The sequence below is a fragment of the Chionomys nivalis genome, chromosome 1 (assembly GCF_950005125.1).
Source record: "Chionomys nivalis chromosome 1, mChiNiv1.1, whole genome shotgun sequence".
NCBI classification, from domain to species: Eukaryota; Metazoa; Chordata; class Mammalia; order Rodentia; family Cricetidae; genus Chionomys; species Chionomys nivalis.
Window position 1 is genome coordinate 159,532,488 of NC_080086.1, and position 22,771 is coordinate 159,555,258.

At 40.3% G+C, this 22,771-nt stretch overlaps 1 protein-coding gene across 3 annotated transcripts in view; it reads left to right on the top strand.

The window, feature by feature from the left end:
* Positions 1 to 22,771, top strand: part of Tpk1 (thiamin pyrophosphokinase 1) — a 325,255-nt gene that overhangs the window by 125,168 nt on the left and 177,316 nt on the right. For all 3 annotated transcript variants that reach the window (XM_057790101.1, XM_057790118.1, XM_057790110.1), the window contains one exon: positions 10,901 to 10,973. In XM_057790101.1, coding sequence (XP_057646084.1) covers positions 10,901 to 10,973 — 73 coding nt within the window. The remainder of the gene's footprint in view (positions 1 to 10,900; positions 10,974 to 22,771) is intronic.

Consider the following 22,771-nt stretch of genomic DNA (forward strand, 5'->3'; position numbering starts at 1 on the left):
ATCAGCCCCACCGTCTCAGTGGGTGGATCTTTTATACTTTCTTAGTTAGGTTTCTAACCTACAAAGTCCAGTTATTGCCTATGGTCATGGGCTCATCCTTTGGGGCATGGATAATGTATAAGTGGTACCTCCCCAGAAGCCATCAGCTGCCAACAGAGCCTCGGCTAGGCATGGGGCCCTCAGGAGCCCCTTCCGCCTCCATGCTGGAATTAACTGGCATGATTTTGTGCCTGTGCTATGTAGGTAAGCACTGCCTTTGTGAGCTCAAGTTTGCAATAGCCAGGTCCTGTCCCCTTTTCTGAGGTGTTCTCTGATTCTTGCAGGGAGCAGGAGCTGACATAAATATAACATCTCTGGGTGAGCACACAGTTGCTTATTGTCAGCATTTTGAGCAGTAATACATGTCTGCACTAACCACTACCCACTTCAATAATAAGCTTCTTGACCATGATTGGGAGCTGCAGACATCTATGAATATAAACATAAATATTTACAAAGAAGTTTGACACCAATGGCACTTACAAAAATAACTTCATCCAGGCAGTGATGGCACATACCTTTAATCCCAGCTCTTGGAAGGGAGAGGAAGGTGGATCTCTAAGTTCTAGGCCACTCAAGTCTAAGTGAGTTCCAGAACAGCCTAAGCTACAAAGAAACCCTGTCTTGATAAAACAAAACAAATGAACAAAGACATCAAGCGTTTCTCCTTTAGGGTTTAGTAGTTCCCTATCATTTTTTTAAAACCATGTTTTCAATACCAGGCATAGAATCTCTCCTGTAGAACAAACCTCAAATTCAGTCAAAACAGGAGTTGGTCACTTCATAAACAGTTGTGCCACTATTACACCAGGTTCACATCTTGCTTGCCAGTTCAGTATTGTATTGTCCAGCTCTGGATAAAACCATTGATTTCCCATTCTCCTGCAGAAACCAACATAATACTTCCTAATATTCTGACAACTGACCTTCAGGCAAAGTTTCCTAGTCAGCATGAGATTGTTTCTTTGTGTTCTGCCACCAAAGTCTGTGAGTGTTTTTTGCCAGGGCTTTTTATTATATATCATATAGGATATCATATACCATTTTTATTTTAGCATACTTTGGATTATGTAGCCATCAAATATGACTGGCAATGTGATGTGGAACAATATTTCTGATCTCACATACCTTCCCTAGATATATGGAGAAAATAAGTTAAATAACTTAATTTAAAGTGGCTCACCCTCCTTGTCCTGGATGTGTTCTTTGAGCTGGAAGCTCTCTGAACTGCTTTCTTTATTTAGAGTATTTTGTCAGCATCCCGTTTCATAGATGACCTGGTTAGTTTTTATCATCAGTTTGTCATGGCCTAAACTTGCCTGCCAAGAGGGATCCTCACATAAAGAACTGTCTTTCTCAGGTTGGCCCATTGTCGGTATGACAGCTCTGAGGGGAAATGTTTCCTTGATACATGTGTCATAGCTCTGAGGTAAAAGGTTCCTAATGCATGTGTTACAGCTCTGAAGGGAAAGGTATGCTCATGGTTGGGAGCCGAGGAATACCACAAAGTCACAGTACACAACAAACCTCACACAAGAGATGTATTAGGAAAGACACAAAGGTGTGACTGCCTCAGCTCAGGTGACAAGCAGTAGGAAACTGAGCAGGATACAGGCTTATATAGGGTTTCCTGGGGGCTGTTTTCCAGGGTGGGGATTGGTGGGATTTCCAGCTCAGGGATTGGTGAATTTTCAAAACCCAGAAGTGAGCTCTGACTTTTACCCCTACACCCATGGCCATATCTCTGTGAAATTAGTTTAACTGATGACTGATGAGAGAGGGCCCAATCCACTGTGGGTAGCAATATCCTAATTAGGGAATCCTCAACTGTACAGCAAAGTGAGTGGGGCCTGAACGGGTGAGCAAGCAAGTAAGCATCCTCCTCCATGGTTCATACTGTGCTTTCTTTATTGTGAATTCCTTGATCAGTGGTAATGCTACATGGAATACAAATCAGTCCTGCCTTCAGGTTCCTTCCTTGACTTCCTCCATAATGGACTATAGCCTGTAAGATGAAATAAACCCTTGGCTCCTCTGCATTGCCTTTGAATAGAGTGTTGTATCATAGCAACAAGAGTTAACTAGGACAATAGGCATGATTAGTGAAGTCATTGTCTGTTGCTGGTTAACTTAGTCTACTGCTCTGCACCCTGCCTTTGAGCTGGCAGGGAGTATTAAGCTTCTAATTATGTTCATGTCTCTTTGGTGGTGACCATCTTCCAACCTGAGGCTGACCTTAGGGACCCCAGTCACCGGTCATCTCATCAGTAAAATTATATTTCAAGAGATTTCCAGGGTCTTAGAGGCCCTTCTTGCCGAAGATTGAAGCAAAAAATAAATATGTATTGTTTATTGCATCACAGTTTGGTGAGAGTTAAGTAAGCACCAATCCTCTAACTTCCAGGAAGCTTGCCCAAGTTGTTCTCAGGGCTAGAGAGAGAGGTGCAGAGGTAAAGGGAAGCCCACACCTCCACATTAGGCCTCCGCACTTCATGCGTCTCATGCCACTGCTGCTGCCTTCTTTTCTCAGGGCTACACGATGAAATCATTTGCATGGTTCAGAAATAGTCTGACATAGCATCTTTTGAGGAAAAATAATGTGGGAAGTCACATTATAATTGGTTGTGTTGGGGAGGGAGAAATACTGGATAACTTTGCCAATAATCCATGTATGATGGAAAGATGAGTACTTAATAGGATAAGAAGGGTGGTACCTGTGGGTTGATTTTAAAAGGCCTGTAGAGGGAATATTAATGATTCATTATGAGTCAGAAGGGACCAGGAGATTTGGGGGCAGTAGAATTACATCAGCCGTCTTATCAAGGTTGTACCATGGAACATATTAAAAGAGCCAACCAGGGAACAGAATTTTAAAGGAGTCCTTAAAATTGGTGTAACTATGAGTTATGAAAAGAAAGAAAGAAAAAGTCAAAGATGACCATAAATATTTTGAACTGAACAACTGGAAAAGAATGGATTTTCATTGGGTGACATTGGTGAGGCTGAAAAGGGACAGTTAGGATTGCAGCAGAACTCTGCTACAGCACGGGTAACAGTGAACAGGTTGCTGGGATACTTGGTTGTGAGCTGAGGAGAGGTGTAAGATTAAGCCTTGAATGCATGGTGTATAAGGCAGCAGAACTTGGTGGAGTAAAGTGTAAGAGCAGAAGTTGGAAAGCAGCCCGCCACCAAGCTGGGGCACTGCATGCTCACCCTGAGAGAGTTAGAAGACAGCAATGAGACAGGGAATAAGCAGTGGAGTGGAACCTAGAACGAGGAGTCTTTATATAAAGAAAAGAAAATCAAAGACCAAGGAGTAGCCAGTTATATTATCTGCTTTGAATGGGTAAAGTAACATACGGGAGTTGATTAGATTGACCAACTTTAAATTCTTTGGAGATGGAAAATGCACTGTGTATAGGTTGTGTACTTAAATTCCATGGCATTGGTATCATGTCTCTAGACCCCTTTAAGTTTCATCACTCAGTTATCACTCAGTGACTATAGGGCTTGGTGGGTCTGCCTAAGCCCTTGTCATCCGACTTCCTTCCTTGGGATTCCTCTAACACCACTGGTTACGCAGTGCTGTAGAGCTCTGGCCACATTCCACATCTGTCCTTTAGGACCCTGCTTCATTGTCCATATAAAGGGATGGGAGCAGTGGGATAAAGCCAGGAGCTAGCAGGAACAGAAGCTTCTTGCTGCTTATACTGCCAAGACACTTGCCTTATAGGATAGTACTTCAGGTGGAGGGAAAAGACAGAGTCAAAATGTAAAATCCTGCTAGCATTCTTTGGAGCTGGGCAGATTGCTGCACTTTATTCCCGAAAACTTGGGAGGAGCAAACAACCTATTAGTGACCCTAATGGCATTTATCACTGGCTGTACTTATTGAATTCTGTGTGTTCTGTCTCAGCTGAATCACAGAGAGAAGCATAAAGCAAATAAATTACATGAAGTAATTCACTGTCCGTGAGCAGTCTATTCTATTTGTTAAGGTGAAGAATTGGCATTAACCTGTATGTGTGCTTCCAGCTCTTTGGTGTTCATAAATAAGAGACGGGACCTTCTTTGTACTGTGTTGGGCCTCTCCCGACTTTTCTCATCACATGGTGCATTGTGGTAGCTCCATTCCCACCACCACTTCCTGCTAAGAAAATACCCCTTACTCTAGTTTCTATTCCATCAGCTGCTCTCATTTTCTCCTCATGCTTTCTAGCTTCATTTGGGAAGTAAGTGCTTTGGGCAGAGTAAAGAGGGAAAAGTCACCTACAATTAATGAGGAGCTATTTTCTTGCAGATCTTTTGTTTTGTGAGGTATGCAAAGCTGCATTCTGGGTATAGGAGAGACTCTGAAGCCTCTCTCCCCCTTAGAGACCATAATATGTGACTATAAACTACTGCTCTATAAATCAGTACCTTAGTTCATTCTTGGATGTTATAATGTCATAAACCAGGTAGCTTCTAAACAAGGTGATTTGGTTCCTCATACCACCCCACGTGCAGAAGTTCAGGCCAAGACTCCAGCAGGTTCCTTATGTGTTGAGGGATCTTCTCTAGTACATAGACTGTCTTCTTGGTGTGTCTTTCTTTTACAATGAAAGAGACAACTTCTACTGTGCCTCTGTTGTAAGATCCCTAAATCCATTCATGGGCTTTACCCTGATGACCTAATCACCTTTAAATACCCTGACCCCACTGTTTAATACCAGCACACTGAGGATTAGGTTTGCCCTAGAAATTTTGAAGGGACATTAACATTCAGACCATAACCACTATGATCTCAGCAATAAAGGCATTGTTATCATAGCGTCCGCCCTGCGTCCTTCATTTCATGTTCTCTGATTCCCCCTTTTGTCTCCATAGTTTGGTAGTCTTCATTGCCAGCAAATGGCTCACATATGTGTATTTTCCTTCAGACTTTTTTTTCTAGCACCTCACTTACCTCCCTTTCTGTGCAGAGTCAGCTCTCACAGATCTCTTGCCTTTTCTCTAAAGCTGTTCCCCTAAGCCTGACTCTGTGTCAGATGTCCACTATTAAAAAGGCAGTTTAACAGCCTGTAGGATGCATTATATAAAATCTCTCTAATATAAATACCTAGTACTGGCTTATTGGTATGTTTTTCCTTATACCATTTTACTTTGTTTATTTGTAAATAATTATACACCTTAAATAATTGGCAACCCAATCTCTTTAGCTCTTACCTTGATTTTTGAACAATATTCATTCATATCTGACTAAATGATAATTTTTCTGCTACAAACAGCATTTAGTAGAAATGTTGAAGAACAGAATTACTGAACTCTGTGTGTTTAAGAAGTACAAGCTATAAACTTTGTTTTTAGACGTACATTGAATACTGGGAACATAGTACATGCCTTCAGAGAAAGGTTGCTAGATTGTGTGTAATAATAATAATCCATCTAATTAGGTTGTTTATTATCTTAAGCATAACATATAATTCAGTGTACACACTATCTTTGGTGTCCAGGTCTGTAGTGTACACTGCAGGTTCCATGCCTGTGACTACTTCACACCTTTCCTTCCTCTTTCTTTTACTATTTCTGAAGCAAAAATGATGATGTGTTTTAAGCAGGGTTGATAGTAAATTTAGAAGGTGCTTTTCTCCCAAAATTCTTTGCCTAAGGTTTTCTATTGAATTATCTTTTCTACCTTCTATGTCATCATTCTTTACTCCGGCTGGGAGAATCTCACAGTGAAAAGACTGATTATCTTGAGTAAACATGATTCTGTCCCCAGATACTACCTACCACTGGCATTTGAGCAAAGCTGTAGGCAGACACTGCTTTTCTTCATGCCTGGAAAATCCATTCGCACATGTCATGGTCAGCAGCAACACTTCACATGACTCATTTAATAGTCACCTGGCAGCCAGGGAAGATAGAAATTCACTCCTGACAATGCTTGTTGTAATAGTGTCTTATCAGGACATCTTGATGAATGTTGAATTTTTTTGATTAAATGCATGATTATAAAATCAGTGTTAAATATCATTTCAAAGAATAATTGATCTCTTTTATAACATTTGGATGCTGATTCTTGTTTTGAATTATAATGTAATTCCATCAGAAAGCTCTTCTAAAATGCATATTTTTAACTGTGTGTTGGATGTAATTCCAATGGTGAGGAGTCTGCGGTAGGAAACTGAGTTCAGGGTCAGCTTAGGTTATGGGTAGACACCCTGTTTCAAAAAACCATCTGTGGAGGGAAGCACCATCTCTCCAAAGTCTTTGTTGCATCCACACTATAAAATATTTAGAAGTTACTTGTATGTTTACTATTAAATATAATTTATGAATAGTATATAATCTAGAGGGGTTAGGGGCATGTTTCTGTTGGTAGAGTGCTTGCTGTCCAAGCATGAGGACATGAGCTTTATCCCCAGAGTTTGTGTAATGTGCCAGGCCTGGCAATATGTATCTATAAACCTTGATGTGAGAAAGTAGAGATAGAAAACCTCAGCTTTTATGATAGTGCAGTTCCCCATCTGGAAGGGAAACCCAGTGCTACCCTGATCTGATAGCCTGTCTGAGCTATGTCCTACCATACCTGACCAAGAAGAAACCACTGAAGAATATCAGAGCATGGATTACAGGTCATTAAGCCCCAAGGTATTATCTCAGGGGCACCAATACTTCTGTTGCCATCTATACCTGTGTTTGGTGAAGATCTTTGTTGCTCCAAATGTCAGTCTAGCCTCCACCCTCAGGTAGGAGCCACTCCTGTGTCTCTGAAAAGTGCCCTGCCTCTTCTGCTTATATTCCCTTGACCATATAGCAGCCAACCAAATAAACTTAGCTTCTCTGATGTCTGCTACTCTGTCCAGAAGCAGTGCCTTGTCAATAACTTGAACTTCCTGATTTGTCAGGTGTGAAAAGTGGAGATTAAAGGCCAACAATAAAAGGTAATTCTTCACATTTTAACAGGCTATCCTTGATCATTTAGAGCCTGACCTGAGATATCTATCATAGACACCTAAACTATGCCATACTGCCCTGTGATTTCTTACCCAAGAGGCCTGTTCCCAATGGGATAGGCTACACTGCAAAATCATTGTTCAGCAAGATGGCCACATATCCAACCAGATATGAGCAGATTCCCATCTCAGATGCTGAATAATGGATTCTGGACCTGATTTTTTTTTTTTTTTTACTTTCTCTGTTCTTTCTTTTATCCCTTCTTTTGCTTATGCGTCTGTCTCTCTAGTAACATTTTCCTTGGAGGCAGAAAGCAGGGAGGACTTTCTGAAGGGGTAGCTCCCCACATAGATTTTAGGAAACAGATTTTAAAAGATTGCATTTCTTCATATGTTATGTTTTTTTTTACAAATACTAGCCTCTTTGGTGATTATATGTGCTGGGCCATGAGCCCATCAATTATCTCAGCCCTTTCTGGACTCTTTGTCACTGATAAGTGATGAATTGTGATTCACTTGGGTGGGGGATTTGCGGCATCTTTTAATACTAAGTCACCTGCTTTGGACTGAAAATAACAAGTATGTTATTTGGATACATTTCTAGAGTAGACAGATGGGGTCAGGGGCAATGCAAATCTCTGTCCCTGCAGTCAGCAACTAAGTCAGCCTAAAAATAATCTTCGTGTGCAAACTGTCATTTATGTCAGAACATAACTCCTCTACATATGAAGTGCCATTCCTAGGAATGCCTTCAGAATCCCCAGGTGCCATGGTAACAGGCACAGTGTAACATGTGCAATAGGCTTTTAATTGCAACAAAAAAGTACAGTTCAGGAAGTTCCATATATTGTATTTTATGGTGGAAACTTATAATAATCTTGGTCATCTTAGCATGAATGCCAGGTTATTTTTGGCATGAATCTTATTAGAAATAACCATATTGATTTAATAGGAATGCTGCATGGAGAAAAATATATTAAGAGAGAACCAAAGTCAGTTATAATTTGTCTATATAATTTTGTTTTCCTATTAATATTTTGTAAAAAATATAAATGAGTTTAGATGATTTACTTTTTTACACTATTCTTTATGTTAGATAAAAGGGAATATAATTCTTTTTAAAAGATGATCTATCCTATGGGACAGATGCTCAGCTGCCTGAGTGTATCAACCTTTATTTTTCATTTTTATTTATTATCAAAATCAATATGCTGTTTGGAAACTGCCAAATTGTTTCTAGGTATCTAAGGGACTACAATTTGGGGAGTAATATAAAGTGAGTCTCATTAGGAAGTTTGCTTGAACCAGATGGTATGGATGGGAGCCCTCAGCTGAAGTGGCTTTTGTGCACAGTGAAGTGGGTTGTACACTGGTTATACATTCACTTGGTTTGATCTCAGCTGTGCAGAGATAATGGAGAAATTAGAGAAATGATTCCTTTTATTGTTTTCAGAACTAATACTCTGTGTTCTAAAATCTTATTAATTTATATATGGCAAAATAGCATCCAGTGGAAGATTTTTAAAGAAACTTTGAAAGTGTGTGAATTTATTTAACTAGAAAACAAGTAAAGAAAAAAATAAAATAATGGATATAATGACCAAGGAAGTTTTGAGGAAGTTTATAGGAAGACTTTTGGAACCACTAAGTCCCAAGTCTGTTTACTTTCTAATTCTGTTTCTTCTTGAGGCCACCTAACGTCTGTTGTACCCAGTCATGCAGTGAATACTTCATAAATGAGTAATGAACAACAATTGATTGATTCTTACTAGCCCACATTATGTCTATGGTGAAGGTCATTATTTTTTATTTGTCTCTTGAGATTTAGAATTAAACCCAGGGCCTCTAGAATGCTGGGCAATTACCCTACATTGAGCCATGGCCCGCTGTTGATTTTTGTGGGAGCTCTTCTTCTATAGCCCATTGTACTCCAAGTCTTCGTACCTCAGTCTCCCAGTACTAAGTTCCAGGCATGTCCCATCTTGCAGTGCACTATGTGGTCCACATTGTCATCCATCTTTCTCTCAGAGGGCGTTGTGTAACTTCAGAGAAAATTGACCCAAATCATCTCAGTCAGATTAACCTTGACCTGAGAAATAATGTTTGTAGTTGAATTAAGAGCTACAGAATAGTATCAGAGACAAGGTTTGCTTATTTATCATTCAGTCTTCACTAGTTTTATCTTGAATGCACAAATAAGGTGCTCTGAGTTGTATTTCTTACTATACCATTGCTCTGGTTTTAAACCTCAGCCCATTGCTGAGGTTTAAAATGTCAGCTGTGTCCCTTACCTCTGGTAAAGGCCTCCTTGGAAATAATGTAGACCTGCCCCTACCCTTTGGGTTCTGAGTTGAATATTTCCAGAGCCAGAAGAAGACCGCAGAGGTCTTTGCTATTATGATCTATACTGATCTCCCAGGTCTGGGACTTCCTGTCTTTCCACATGCAATACCTATAGAGGTAAGGCAGTGTCCTTATTTCTTTGAATCATATAACTAATTAAACAAACATGTACTGATCTAATTCTCCTGTTACATGAATGGTAGAGTATTTTTTTAGGAACTGAAAATACACATTTCCTTTACTATGCATTCCTCACCTGTGGGAGACTCCTATTTCATTCTGCTAGAACACCGAAAAATCAGGGATTATTTTCTCCTCCATAGTTAGGGATATTCAACAGGGTAGAGAAATTTTTCCAAGTTATGTAAGTACTTTATACAAAGTAAATGATGACTTTCAAAGATTAGAGTTAAATGAATTTTTTTAAATGAGTTGAAAACATGACAGGAAAATGTATTAAAGTAATTTCAATATCACAAGAAATTCCATATTTGGGAATTTATGCTCTTCCTGTGTAAAACCTGGGGTTCTTTTATAAAGTACATTGATTGAGTAGTTTGGGGGAAGAGCAAACATGCCATGGTATTTCTCCCCTTCTACCACATATGTTCTAGAGATGGAAATCATATTGTGACAAGCACTTTCCTTCCTTCCTTCCTTCCTTCCTTCCTTCCTTCCTTCCTTCCTTCCTTCCTTCCTTCCTTCCTTCCTTCCTTCCTTCCTTCCTTCCTTCCATCCTTCCTTTGGTTTTTCGAGATAGAGTTTCTCTGTGTATGTGCCCTGGCTGTCCTGTAACTAGCTCTTGTAGACCAGAATGGCCTCTGACTCACAAAGATCTGTGTAACCTCTGCTTCCTGAGTGCTGGGATTAAAGGCATCCACCACTCCTGCCCAGTGATGACAAGCACTTTTATCGGCCATGCCATCTACTGAAACAATAAAAGAAAAGAAAAGAGAGAGGGAGGGAGGGAGGGAGGGAGGGAGGGAGGGAGGGAGGGAGGGAGGGAGGGAAGGAAAGAAAAGAAAAGAAAAGAAAAGAAAAGAAGGGGGAGGGAGGGGGAGAGAGAGAGAAGAAAGAAAAGAAAAGCTGGCCTTTATATGATTATTTTAAGCCTCCCCAGAAGACTCTTATTTTTAGAAATATGTCATTAAGTGTTTGGAAAGGGTCTTTGAACTGACTTCGTCACATATCCATTCTATTCGAATCCCTTAAAAGCTCCAAGTTGTGTAAAAATTAAATGATATTAAGATCTATATATAGGGAGAAGTAACTAGGGAAGGGGAAAAAGTGTTTGTGATTTTTAGTTGAATTTTTTTAAACATTTGCCTCCTTCAGTACTTATTTGTTTGAAACAATAAATGCTGATGGTTCAAGCTGAGCTTGTGGTTGTAGGTCTCCACTGTCCTGAAGCCAGGAAAGTGTGATAGGACTTTCCATCTACTCTTACATCATGGAAAACTGTCCATGGTTCCACTTGTTTCAAGTATCTTAATTTTTTCTCTCACCCTTAGAACTGTAGTTTTAAAGCTCACAAATGAATGGATTGGTCTAGTTAACTTACACGAAACTGTTTCTTTCAGCTTTTTGCCTGAATTCATCAATGGGGACTTTGATTCTATTAGGCCTGAAGTCAGAGAGTTCTACACCGAGAAGGTAAAGCACACTCACTTTCATACTCAAGCTTTCGTTTGTGCCTTTGCTCTCACATGACCGTTTTGGGTGGTGAATATGGATTGAAAAATCTTTGCTTATTTTCATACTTTTTGCTATAGAATTGCTAATATATATTTAAATAGAAAGTTTACAGATGACAAATAGAAACATAGTATTAGAAGTTCTATCACCGTCAAATATGCATTAATCAACACCTCAAGCACATTCAGTGTGTTTTTTTTTTTTTTTTTTTTTTTTTTTTTTTTTTTTGGTTTTTCGAGACAGGGTTTCTCTGTGGTTTTGGAGCCTTTCCTGGCACTAGCTCTTGTAGACCAGGCTGGTCTCGAACTCACAGAGATCCACCTGCCTCTGCCTCCCAAGTGCTGGGATTAAAGGCGTGCGCCACCACCGCCCGGCTCATTCAGTGTGTTTATAGCTTACTAGGCATGTTAATAACTTTCATTGCTGTTTATACTCTCATTAGTTATTATATGTTTTCAAAAATATTTTATCTTATTTAACAAATGTGTTGTATTATTATTTTATTTAACCAATTCCCAATTAATGTATTTAAACTGTGTCTATTTTCTCTCAATGTAAACTCTTATGAAAATGTTTTTAGAAATGTTTTTATAAATGTGCATAATTGTGTATTCCTTAATTTCAGAATCAAAGTTTTTCTATAATATTTGGGTTTTTTTTTTTTTGTTCTGAACAAAACTACTATGAGATTAGTAATAACTATTCTTCTTCACTGTTATTGCAAATTTTCTTAAGATTCTTGACACTTAAAAACCATATAAAAGGTCTAACTGGGGATGATGGAATTACACAGTAATGAATTAGAGTAGTTACTGATTAAAGAAACATTCCACAAGTTTTAGAATTCAATACAGATATTTTAAAGGAAAAGTCAAAGTATTAATGTGCATTATTCTTAACTGGTACAGCCAAATCACACATATTTTCTTTTAAAGAAACTGCAGTGACTGTGATCATAAAGTAAATTTCTTTTAAGGCTGGGGAGAGATTAGATAATGTTTTAATGCACGGGAAATAGTAGGTGAATAGCTACAGGCAAGCAATGACTACTAAAAGTGGCAGAGAGGGGCAGAAAAATGACTCAGTAGTTAAGAGCATTGCCTACTCTTCCAGAGGACCAGCTTAATACCCAGCATGCACGTGGGAGCTCACAAGGTCCGTGACTCCAGTTCCAGGGTGCTCTTGCACAAACATGCCTTTGTACAAACATCCATACCTCTGAATTAAAAAAGAATAAAATCTCAAAAACAATTTAAAGAGTGGAATCAATCTTCTCTTAGGACAAGGCCCCTGATGGTAGCCTCCACACACACACAGTGTGTGTGTGTGTGTGTGTGTGTGTGTGTGTGAGTGAGCGTGTGCATGCATGTGCACATGCATATTTAAAGAAGAGTGATGGTACACAGAAGACAGAGCTAGAGTGGGGGAGACTGTGGGGAGGAAATAATGTAAAAACAGTACTCATGTATAAATTTCTCAAAGTATAATAATAAATGTTTTAGGAAAGAAAGGCAGAAAGGAAGACAAGGGAAGGGGGTGAAAGAGAAAGTAATTTAGAAATGGCATAAGGGAACCAAGGTTGTGAATGCAAACTCTGGGATTGGCCGGAATGCCGGTTTATGTGAGCCCCATCTGCCCACCAGCTGATCAGACCTTCCCTCTGCAAGTGAAGACCATTCCTGACTGAGTGTTTGATATTCATGCTCAATTACTTCAGCACTGGCATGTTCCTGTTCATTCATCCCCAGCCTCACTTCTCATTAACCCCATCCCTCAGCCTCACTGGGAAGGAGCTCTGGCATTGCTTACAATGCAGAGTTTTGCTAATGCATGGGTGTTAATCATAGATCTGGGAGCACAACAAGCAGAGGGAGAGGCAGGGACCAGAATACTCAAAAACATGTTGAAGATATAGTCAGATCTGACTTCTCTCCGTCTCTCAATGCTGATAGCTTGCCAAAACTAGAATTGTCAGTCTGATCATTACTGTTTAGGATGAGGAAATGAGCTTCTTAAAAATCTTTTGGATGTTTTAAATAAGGGTTTAGCAATATAGGGTATTTTTCAGTTAATATTCTTGAAGGATTTCTCTTGTATTTCTTGCTTGCTTGTTTTTAGACTTGAAAAGCCACTTATATGTTTTAAGACCATTTCAAAAGTTATGTTTAGCCATTTCTCCTCATTTCTAAACTGCATGGTTCTAGACTGCATAGTGCACTCCAGTTTTTCCCTATGTCCTGAGTGTTAACGTCTCTGCTTTTGGAGTTACCAGGCATGCTCCTAGAGGGCACAGGTGATGCCCTTCATGCAGTTACTGTGTCCCGTAGAGTGCACCCTGAGTGTTTGGCTGTGAGTTTAATAATGATGATAATTACCAGTTAATGCAACATTACACACAATTTCTATAAGCCATTATCGCCAACTTCAACAGTCTTTAAACTCTTTCACAAGTGAAAGGCCATTATCTTCACTTTCACATCCATCTGGCCCCCAGGCTGGTCTGAGGTTTCAGTGAGCTAAGACTTGGGCTCTAGTAGAGAAAGTAAAGATAAACTTCAGAGTCCTAAAATATTGCTACAACCATAGAGTAATCACAGAGCCAGCACTGGCCCATATGTGGTTGAACTTTGCAAAGTATATACAAACCTGTATTCACTATGTAATTCACCTTTCTTTCATGCAACTATAAAATCTCTGCTTTTTTCTGTTTGTCTTAGTTTTCCCATTTTCAGTCAGTGCTTTTAATTCAATGAGCAATATCTCTTAATAATGCTCATTGTTTGCTTATCTTTAAATTTTTGTTACTGCTTGCCTTTTTTCCCCCACATTCTGACCAATTCTGAGCTCTTTTGACTCAGGTCAGAAATCATCAGTTTCAGGCTTTGTATATTTTCTTCCATCATGAGCACATACATGTCAGCTTCCTGAAAACTTTGGGGGAAACTACACTTCCCGATTACTGGAATAATCTATGACTCTTCATTGGTTATAGGATAAGGGACTTAAATCATGCATACTTGATACTTGAGTGTTTTAAGAACCAGTTACAGCATTTAGCTAATGTCTGAAAATATTACAGAATAACAAGTTTTTCTATGAATATTTGCATTTAGGAACAGAGGTAAAAGGTTTTGTAAATGTGGTAATTACAGAGAATTCGATGACCTCAGTAAAATAGTTCTTTGTGAGAGAGCTGGCCCTGAGGTCATCAGAGTGGGAGCATTCTTCCTGCCCTTACCAGCTGCAACACAAGCAAAAGAGGGCCCCGAGCCTTACCTGGGCAGCACACTAGAAATGACCCTGTTAGCAGGGGTGCCAGTGAGCAGGGCTTATGGACACGATAGCAGGAGAACTGCCCCCACTCCCTCCCTGATATGCTATAGGGTGGCAAGGGTGGGGAAATATGACTGCCCCCATCCCTTACCACTTGTGGCAGGCAGGAGAGCTGACCACGGAGGGCATAAAAATGGAAGAACTGGTCCTACAGCACTTGGGAGAGCAGGCCCTGCAACTCTCCTGGAAAAAAACAGTAGAGCTGGCCCTGTCAGTAAATGAATGACTTGGACCCCAGAACCTGAGAACAGAATTGGCTCCCACTCCTTGTTTGTCTGCTGCATTATGAAGGCTAATCTGGGCAGTGCTGGAGAGCTCTCCCTGGTGGTAAGGATGGGGACAAGCTAGTGGACTGACCAACCCAGCCACCACCCAGGGCTCCAAGGTAGTTCACTGCAAGATCTACCTCATCTGTGCACTGCTGGAACATGTGAAGGGGTCTGACCTGCAGATCCAACGTTTCAGGATCTCCATGACACAAGGCAACAACAGGATTGCAAGAGGAATCCTAGTGAGGACTTAGTATTGATAGTGTAACAGAAGCCAGAGGCCTGGAACCAGACCATTGGCTCATTGCAATGAAGCTCACAAGCAAAGATATATGGACTAAAGGGCATTCTGTGTGGCTCACTGGGCTACACTACAGCTTCCACACCAAGATTTTTTTTTATTTAGTTTTGTTTGTTTGGTTTTTTAAAAAACTTTTAAATTTTGTTTTGGGTTGCAGGTTGTAAGGGCAGAGGGCAGAAGTGAGGGGATGAGGAGATGAGTGGGATCAAAATGTGTGACTAAAGTCTACAAAAAATCAATTAAAAGTTTGAAAAAATGAAACCTTGTGTGTGACAACTTGAAAATTAATTCTCATGCTTTTTATAAAGAATTCTGTTGAAACGGGAAGGAGTTGCCCCCACTGCTTCTCAACAGCATCTCCTTGGCTGTTTCTCTCAGAGGCTGCTTAGCATCTCTAAGAATGGATTTCCCACAGCATCACCAACAATGTGATGAGTCTGGTGTGTGGTTTTACCTTCACAGTTCCATGATGTGCCCTGTTCCACTCCTCAGTTCAGGGACAGCAGGAGACAAGGTGCAAAGGCTGGGCCAAGATCAAAATGGCTAACCCTTAAAGAGTCAAATAAATTATTCAGTTACTGAAAGAGGATTAAACTAGATTATTGAATTGGGGTGATTGGTAATAGAGTGTTAGAGCAAGGACATTGGTGACCAAATAAATATATGTTCCTTTATGTTGTAACAAGAGTTTGTACTTTTCAGAAAGTACTGAAGAACACCGGGACAACCTCTAGAAAGAATAGTTAAATCACTAGTCATTAAGCATGGGAGTCAAAATCTGGTCTCTAATTTTATTGTCCTGAAAAGAATATTGCACAATTGGCTCATAATGGGTTGCCTTGCCCAGTCTTGATACAAAGGGAGGACCTTAGTCTTATCTCAGTTTGATATGCCATGCTTGTTGATACTCATGGTAGGCCTGCCATGTTCCGAACAGAAACAGAGTAATGGAAGAGGGAGAGGCAAAAAGGGAGGTGGGACGAGAGGAGGGAGGGAGGGAAAACTGTTTTCTGGATGTAAAATAAATGAAAAAAATTAATTAATAAAAAAAGAATATTGCAAGATTGGAACATGCTACCAAAGGCCCTGTAGAGCTGGGGTGGCAGAGGCAAAGACATGACTATGGAAGTGTATTCCAGTTCCAGGGTATAGCCGAGTGAGTGTGACAGAAAGCCTGTGCCATGCACCACCAGTTTTCTTCTGTGTGTGAAACATTCAGGCCACCAGGAGCTGCAGGAATAGAGCTGGGGTCAAGACAGATGCCAAGGCCCATGCTTCTCCCACCTTTCATCATGTTGTATGTTTTTCAGAATAGGGAAACATGATAAATATGAACATATTGCATGAACTTTTAGGAATGACTTTTATTAAACTAATGTTTCCTGACTAAATCTTGTCATATAATATTGCTGAAGCCATTTACCAAGTTTTACAGCCTGCTTTTTAACAAAGATCACAGAAGATCAAAACTTTTTTAAACCTATGTTCCTTTTTATAGATTTTCGGTGAGAAGAAACTGGCTCCTTGTGTAACCTCACATTATAGTAAACTACCTCTGCATGTTTCTCTTACAGTTTAAAGGTGGGATTTGGGTTTACATATAATTTTCTCTGTGAAATCATTAGAAACTGGCTTCTAGTTGAATGTGAGTAGAATATTTAAATTATTCTTAAGTGGCTTACTGATATTAAGTAATGCTTTGACTTTTAATGGCAGTTTAACAATGAGGGTACTGATCAAAAATGATAAAGTGGGGAAATGGGAGGAGAACGGGCCAGTGGGTATAGCATGTGTGTTAAATAAGTCATAAGTCGTCTTGAATCTTAATAGCATACATGTAGTTTTTGTAAATAATAGTGTTTTCTTAAACTATGAAAATAAATATTTTAAGTTGTTTCATACACAAGTGTTTTACTACCACATGTGAGAAAAAAAATCATGTTTAATGGCCCTGGCTCCTTTTATGCTTGTAGTAATGATCAAACAATGATATAGGTGCAAGAATATTCTAGAAATCCTATCACTGTAGTCTAATGTGCTAGCATTTTCCTCTATTTTAAAAAATTATTGTCCTCTGAGCTTCTTGATATCTGTTGCTTCTCATTAATGCTGCCTTAAAATATTTTTGTGAGTTCATTTCTCTAAGTATGCAATTTATGAATTTGCTTTTAGCCAAGTATCAGAATCCTTTAAAATATTTTTTGTATTTGACAAAGCCTTGGGTTCAGTTCTATTTAAATTTCATTGAATGTCTCCTGTTAAAAATATCTGCACTGATCTAGTCACATCTCATGAATATTATTATTTTCACCCTTATTGGTGTCTTTTTTTTTAGTTCTTTCTACCCATATACCAATAAAATTTGATATGCTAAAATTAAGTAATATAGAGAACATAATAAATTGGACTGTTAGAAACTTTAAAGTGAGCACAATTGATTATTATGTAAGCACAATAAACTATAGAACACTTAAAGGCCATCTCCATTCACTTGCATACTTTTCTGAAAAATAGAAACAAAATGAAGCAAACAAATTCTGAGCCCGGTAAATCTGTAGGCTTAGGCTTGAAGACTAATTAGCATATGCTGTGATATAAAGCTGTTGCTGAGGGAATTATAGACAGGCAGTTTCCACTGACAGTGAATGACAGGTTCTTCCCATTCTCTGAACTGGCTGCCTAACCTTTATTAGCATCTCACCAAGGGGATGATGAGACTGCCAGGGGAACATCATGCGAAACTGTTTCCTGAATGTATCTTAATTCCTGCGCTTGCTTCAATCATGGCCCTTTCAAAATGAATTGATTGCATCTATATATTTTAGGAAACTGTTTTGTTTGAAGTGATTTAATATCCTTAAGGTATTAAGAGGGAACAGCCTTTGACCTTTATCCACAAGTGCTCCCAATGAGGTCCACATGACCCCACAGTGCATACCTGCCCTCCTCAAACCTCTTATATTGCATCTACTCTGGGTCTCTGGCACTATCTCTCTTCCTTAGTGACCTGGCAGCAGGGACCTACTCATCTGTCCTCCTGTCTGTTACCAGTTTATTCATATCTTCTTCTTTTGGACCTGTTTGCAGAACTTGAAATAAACAGTTCTATCATGATTTTCCTCCTTATCCCTGCTAACACGTGACCTAGTGAAACTTCACATTCATGGCCATTCATCTTGGCATCCCTACTCATCGGTAGGTTCTCAGTGTAGTCCATATGAAGCAGGATATAAACTCCTATTAGAACTAGAGGGACAAGACTAAAAAGATGATGTGAGATTGTGAAATTTGCTATTCCATATATCTCTTCTGAAAACCCACAGTGAACAGTGCCAATTTAAATAAGTCTGACAGAAGTAGAAATTTATCTTAATATTTTCCAAATGTATTTCACCCCAGAATATCTATATTATTCTTCTATATTGATTTCCAACTAGGCTAAAATATACCAGGTTGCTGCTAAGTCTGTTTCACTATTTCAAAACCGTTTATTGAAAACTAAATGAACTTACTCTTCTTTTTAAAACCTACAAGAAAGAATAGCAACCCTAAAGAGGTATTTTAAAGCATTAAAAATACACCTTATATGTGAAGATGGATACAGATCTATATATGAGTATGTGTGTGTGTGCGCACGCGTGTGTGTGTGCGTCCACAAACTCATAGAGTACACAACACTGACAATGAATGCTAGTGTGAACTGTGGACTTAGGCCAACGAGGACATGTGTCTCAAGGTTCAGCTGTAATGAATATGCCTCTCTGTGGAGGATGCCAACAATGGAGAATACAGTGCTAGACCAGTGGCAGAACACTTAGGGAGGAATTTTTATTTCACTGTTCATCTAACCTGCTCTAAAAGTAATGACGAATATAGATGAAATTGCTCTACAATAAATTAATTAATATAGGTAACTAAGATAATGGCAATACATTTTAAGAACTTAAAATATGCCAGTTTACATGTGTTTCCATTATAAATTCATTTAGTCTTGGCAGCAACTTAATAGAAATATTATCTGCATCAAACAGATAATTAGAAAGAAAAAGATACTGAGTGACTTGTACAAAATAACACAACTAGGAATTGTTGAAATAGAACTTAGATAAAGGGGCAATCTACCTCCAAAATCCATGCTTTCTTCTAGTCACTGTGCCCCATTCATCTTGTGTGATCATGGGAAATTTCTCAAAAATAAAGCAAGGCTTCTCATGATCCAGAAGTACTGTCGACTCCTTTGCATAGGATTTGCATTTTCTGTCACTTAAGTCTTGCTGTGTACGTTGTTGTGGGTTTCCAGGCATCGTTACCCATGAATTTCTCCAGTATTTCAGTCCTTCCCGTCCACATCCCAGTCTTTCTGGAGACAGGTGGAAGAAAGCCCTGATAGGTAGGGTAATTGAGCACCGGAGCCTGTTAATACCTTCAGTATTTTCACTCCTTTCTCACTTACGTCCTAGACTTTATAAAAGCAAGTGGTGAAGAATCCTGATGGATGGACGGATTCGAGTCTCTTTTTATATGTATAGTGGTTGTGATGGAATGGTACCAAGACCAATGTCATGTCCCGGGTCGGGATTCTTCTAGGAACAAATAATATCACTCAGGCAGTCTCGCTGAAATGCAATGTCTGTGCATTGTTTTCAAGGTTCTCAGTCACCACTGTGATTCTCAAAGAGAATCTAGAAACCTTGTCTTATAAGTGAAATCGTGGCTATGATTTAACATTGGAAAGGTTCCATAGCAAAATAAGCAAAAGGGCACATAGGTTATGGTCAGGAAAGGAAGTCACCAATTCTGAGTCCTTTGTCATTTGGTCATTGAAGGTATAATTAATCACTTTGTGACAAATGATATTGTTGTTAGAAAGCTCATTTGAGGCTTGGCCTGGAAATTTACCAGAGGCTAGTCACATATATACTCAGGCCCTCATGTAGCATGCACTTCAAACCATACCTCTAGAGGAAAGAAAGGAATGCTTAGCCTAAGCCTCATTATTTGTATCAAGTCTGAGAATGATCAACCTGTTACTGTTTAGAGGATTGTATTAGTGGAGAGAGCTATTGACTGATGAGGTCCTCTGATAACAGCCAGGGATCCTTCTTCCAGGCTGGCTTGTGTGAGGGCAGCAGGCTCAAGAGGGCTATGAAAACTCCAGTGGCTATTCTGCTTCCCAACACAGACATGAGTGGCATGGGCCAAGCTGGGACTGGAGCAATGTCTGGGTTCCTGGCCCTGCCACAGTCAGGGTCTACATTGTTATTTGAGGCTTCTGTTGCAATTAAACGAAGGCTATGCAGATGCCCAGAATCTGGGCCACAGTCTGGGGCAATTTGGGTATTTGAGGGCCACATTGCCACTGGGTCCATGCCTGCGTGGTCTACATAGCCAATCGGAGCCATGGTGACATCCGGGCCTTGGATGCTGCCAAGGACTATGTCTCGGTCCCTAATCCAACCAAAGCTAGAGTCTCTGTTGATATCTGTAGCCTGTATTGCCACCAAGGGTCATGTGGACATCAGGGCCATGGACTACCACATAGGGTCATGTTAGTGTCCAATGGCTGAACCTCTGCCAGGGCCATACAGATCTGAGTGGCCTGCGCCACCACCCAGGGTCATGGTGTCAACTATACCTGGGCTGCTGCCAAGGGCTATGTCTGGGTCCATGGCCCTGCCGCACCTATGCTCTGTGTTAATGTTCATTTGCTACCACACACACACACACACACACCCCACACACAAAAGCTAGTAAAGATAGGGCTGCACAGTTGGTTCCACTCCTCACTAGGGAGAACTGGCCCTGCAGCTCACCGGCTGCAGCACTCAGGGAAACATACCCTGCATCTTGCTCTGGAAGCATAGTATAGCTGACTCTGTTGATGTGGGCACAGGTGATCTGGCCTGGATGGTATAAGATCAAGAGAGCTGTTCCCACCCATCATGAGCCATAGGATGAAGTAGGTGAGGGAGAGATGACTTCATCTCCTATCACCCCTTACTACCTGGGGTGGGAGAGCTGGCCCTGAGGTCATGAGACAGGGAGAATTGGTACTGCCCCTCACTGGCAGAAGCACTCAGGAAAACAGGCCCTGCCTTTCCTGGGCAGCTCTACTATGTGAGAGGAAGAGAGCTGCCACCTCCCCCTCCCTCATATGTCATGTGGTGGCACAGGTGAGGGAAAGTTGCCTTCCCCTCTTATTCCTTGGTACCTTTGGCTGGTGGGGAGAGTTGGCCCCACCCCTTACCAGTTGCAGCATACAGGAGAAAGAACCCTACACCTCCCCTGGGCACCACACTAGAGCTGACCCTATCGGGGGTGGGGCACAGATGTGCCATTCCTATAGACTTGAGAGCAGGAGAGTTACCCCAACCCCTCCCTCATATGTCATAGGGTGGTAAGGTTAAGGGAAATATACCCCCACACACCACTTGCCACCTACAACACGGAGGAAAACTGGTCATGGGGGCATGAGAATAGAACTGGCCCTATCCCTCGCCAAGTGCAGAAATCAGGAGAGCAGGCCCTGTGTCTTTTCTGGACAAAACACTAGAGCTGGCCCTGATGATGTGAGTGTGAGTGAGCCTGATCCAAGCCTGAGAGCAGGAGAACTGGCCCTCACTCCTTGCTGCCTGCTGCACTGTGAGAGGTAACCTGGTAACACTGGAGACCTCTCCTTGGTGGTGAAGATGAGGGAAAGCTGATGGACTGGCCAACCCAGCCACCACCCAGACCCAAAGCCAGGGCTAAAAGGTAGCTTACTGCAAGATCTACCTCATCTATACATGCACTGTTGGAGCATGTGAGGGGGTCAGACCTGCAGATCCAAAGCTGCAAGATCTCCTTGACACAAGGCAACAACAGGACATCCAAGAGGAATCCTAGTGAAGACACAGTCACAGTAGTGTATCAGAAACCAAAGGCCTAGAACAAGATCAATGACTCCTTACAATGAACACTTACAAGCAAAGATATATGGACTAAAGGGTTTACTGTGTGACTCACTGGGCCACACTATTTCACATCAAGAATTTGTTTTTTGTTTGATTGCTTTTGTTTTTATTTTTTGTTTGTTTGTTGTTACGTTTGTTTGGTTTTGGTTTTACTTTTTAATGTTATTTTGGGGCAGGAGAGATTGGAAGGACAGAAAGGAGAACTGTGGGACAGGAAGCTAAGTGGGATGAGGATGCATAATATAAAATCTACAAAGAATCAATAAAAAGTTAAAAAGAATAGAAGAAAAAGACTTCTTTTGGAACCCTCTTACACTCATAGAATTATGGCCATGATTTTAGAAAGGAAGCAACCATTTAACACCTTACATTGTACTGAAGATACTTGACTTGCATTGACAGAGAGATGGCTTTTCTTGTTGAAAATGCTGTAACTTTCATTCAATTCCACCTCGTAAATAAGTGTTATTTTGCAATACATAGAGCAGTTGAGGTGACACTAGATTAGAATATCTTCACGTTTGGGGTCAAATGCAGAGTTGCTACAAGTGAAATTGGGTGAAAACTAGAAGGAGAATGCTAGATTGCATCAGTTACCTGCTACTTTGAGTTTTTAAAAGTTTAATCTTGTGACATTCTCATTCAAGAAATCATCATTCATAGTTGCCATTTGGTGATTTAAAAAGAAAAACAGACATGTTTAGTATGGAAAAACATTAAGTGTTAGTAAAGAGGCTGGTGATTCAAATTAGATCAGCAGTCTACCACACTATGCTTTTGGAAACAAGGAAATGGAAGGTTGTTATTTTGTGATTACATCTCTGCAGGTAAACACATAGCTTTTGTAACGTTATCCATGCCCATGAATCACTGGGATTCTAATTGGTTTTATCTAACTGT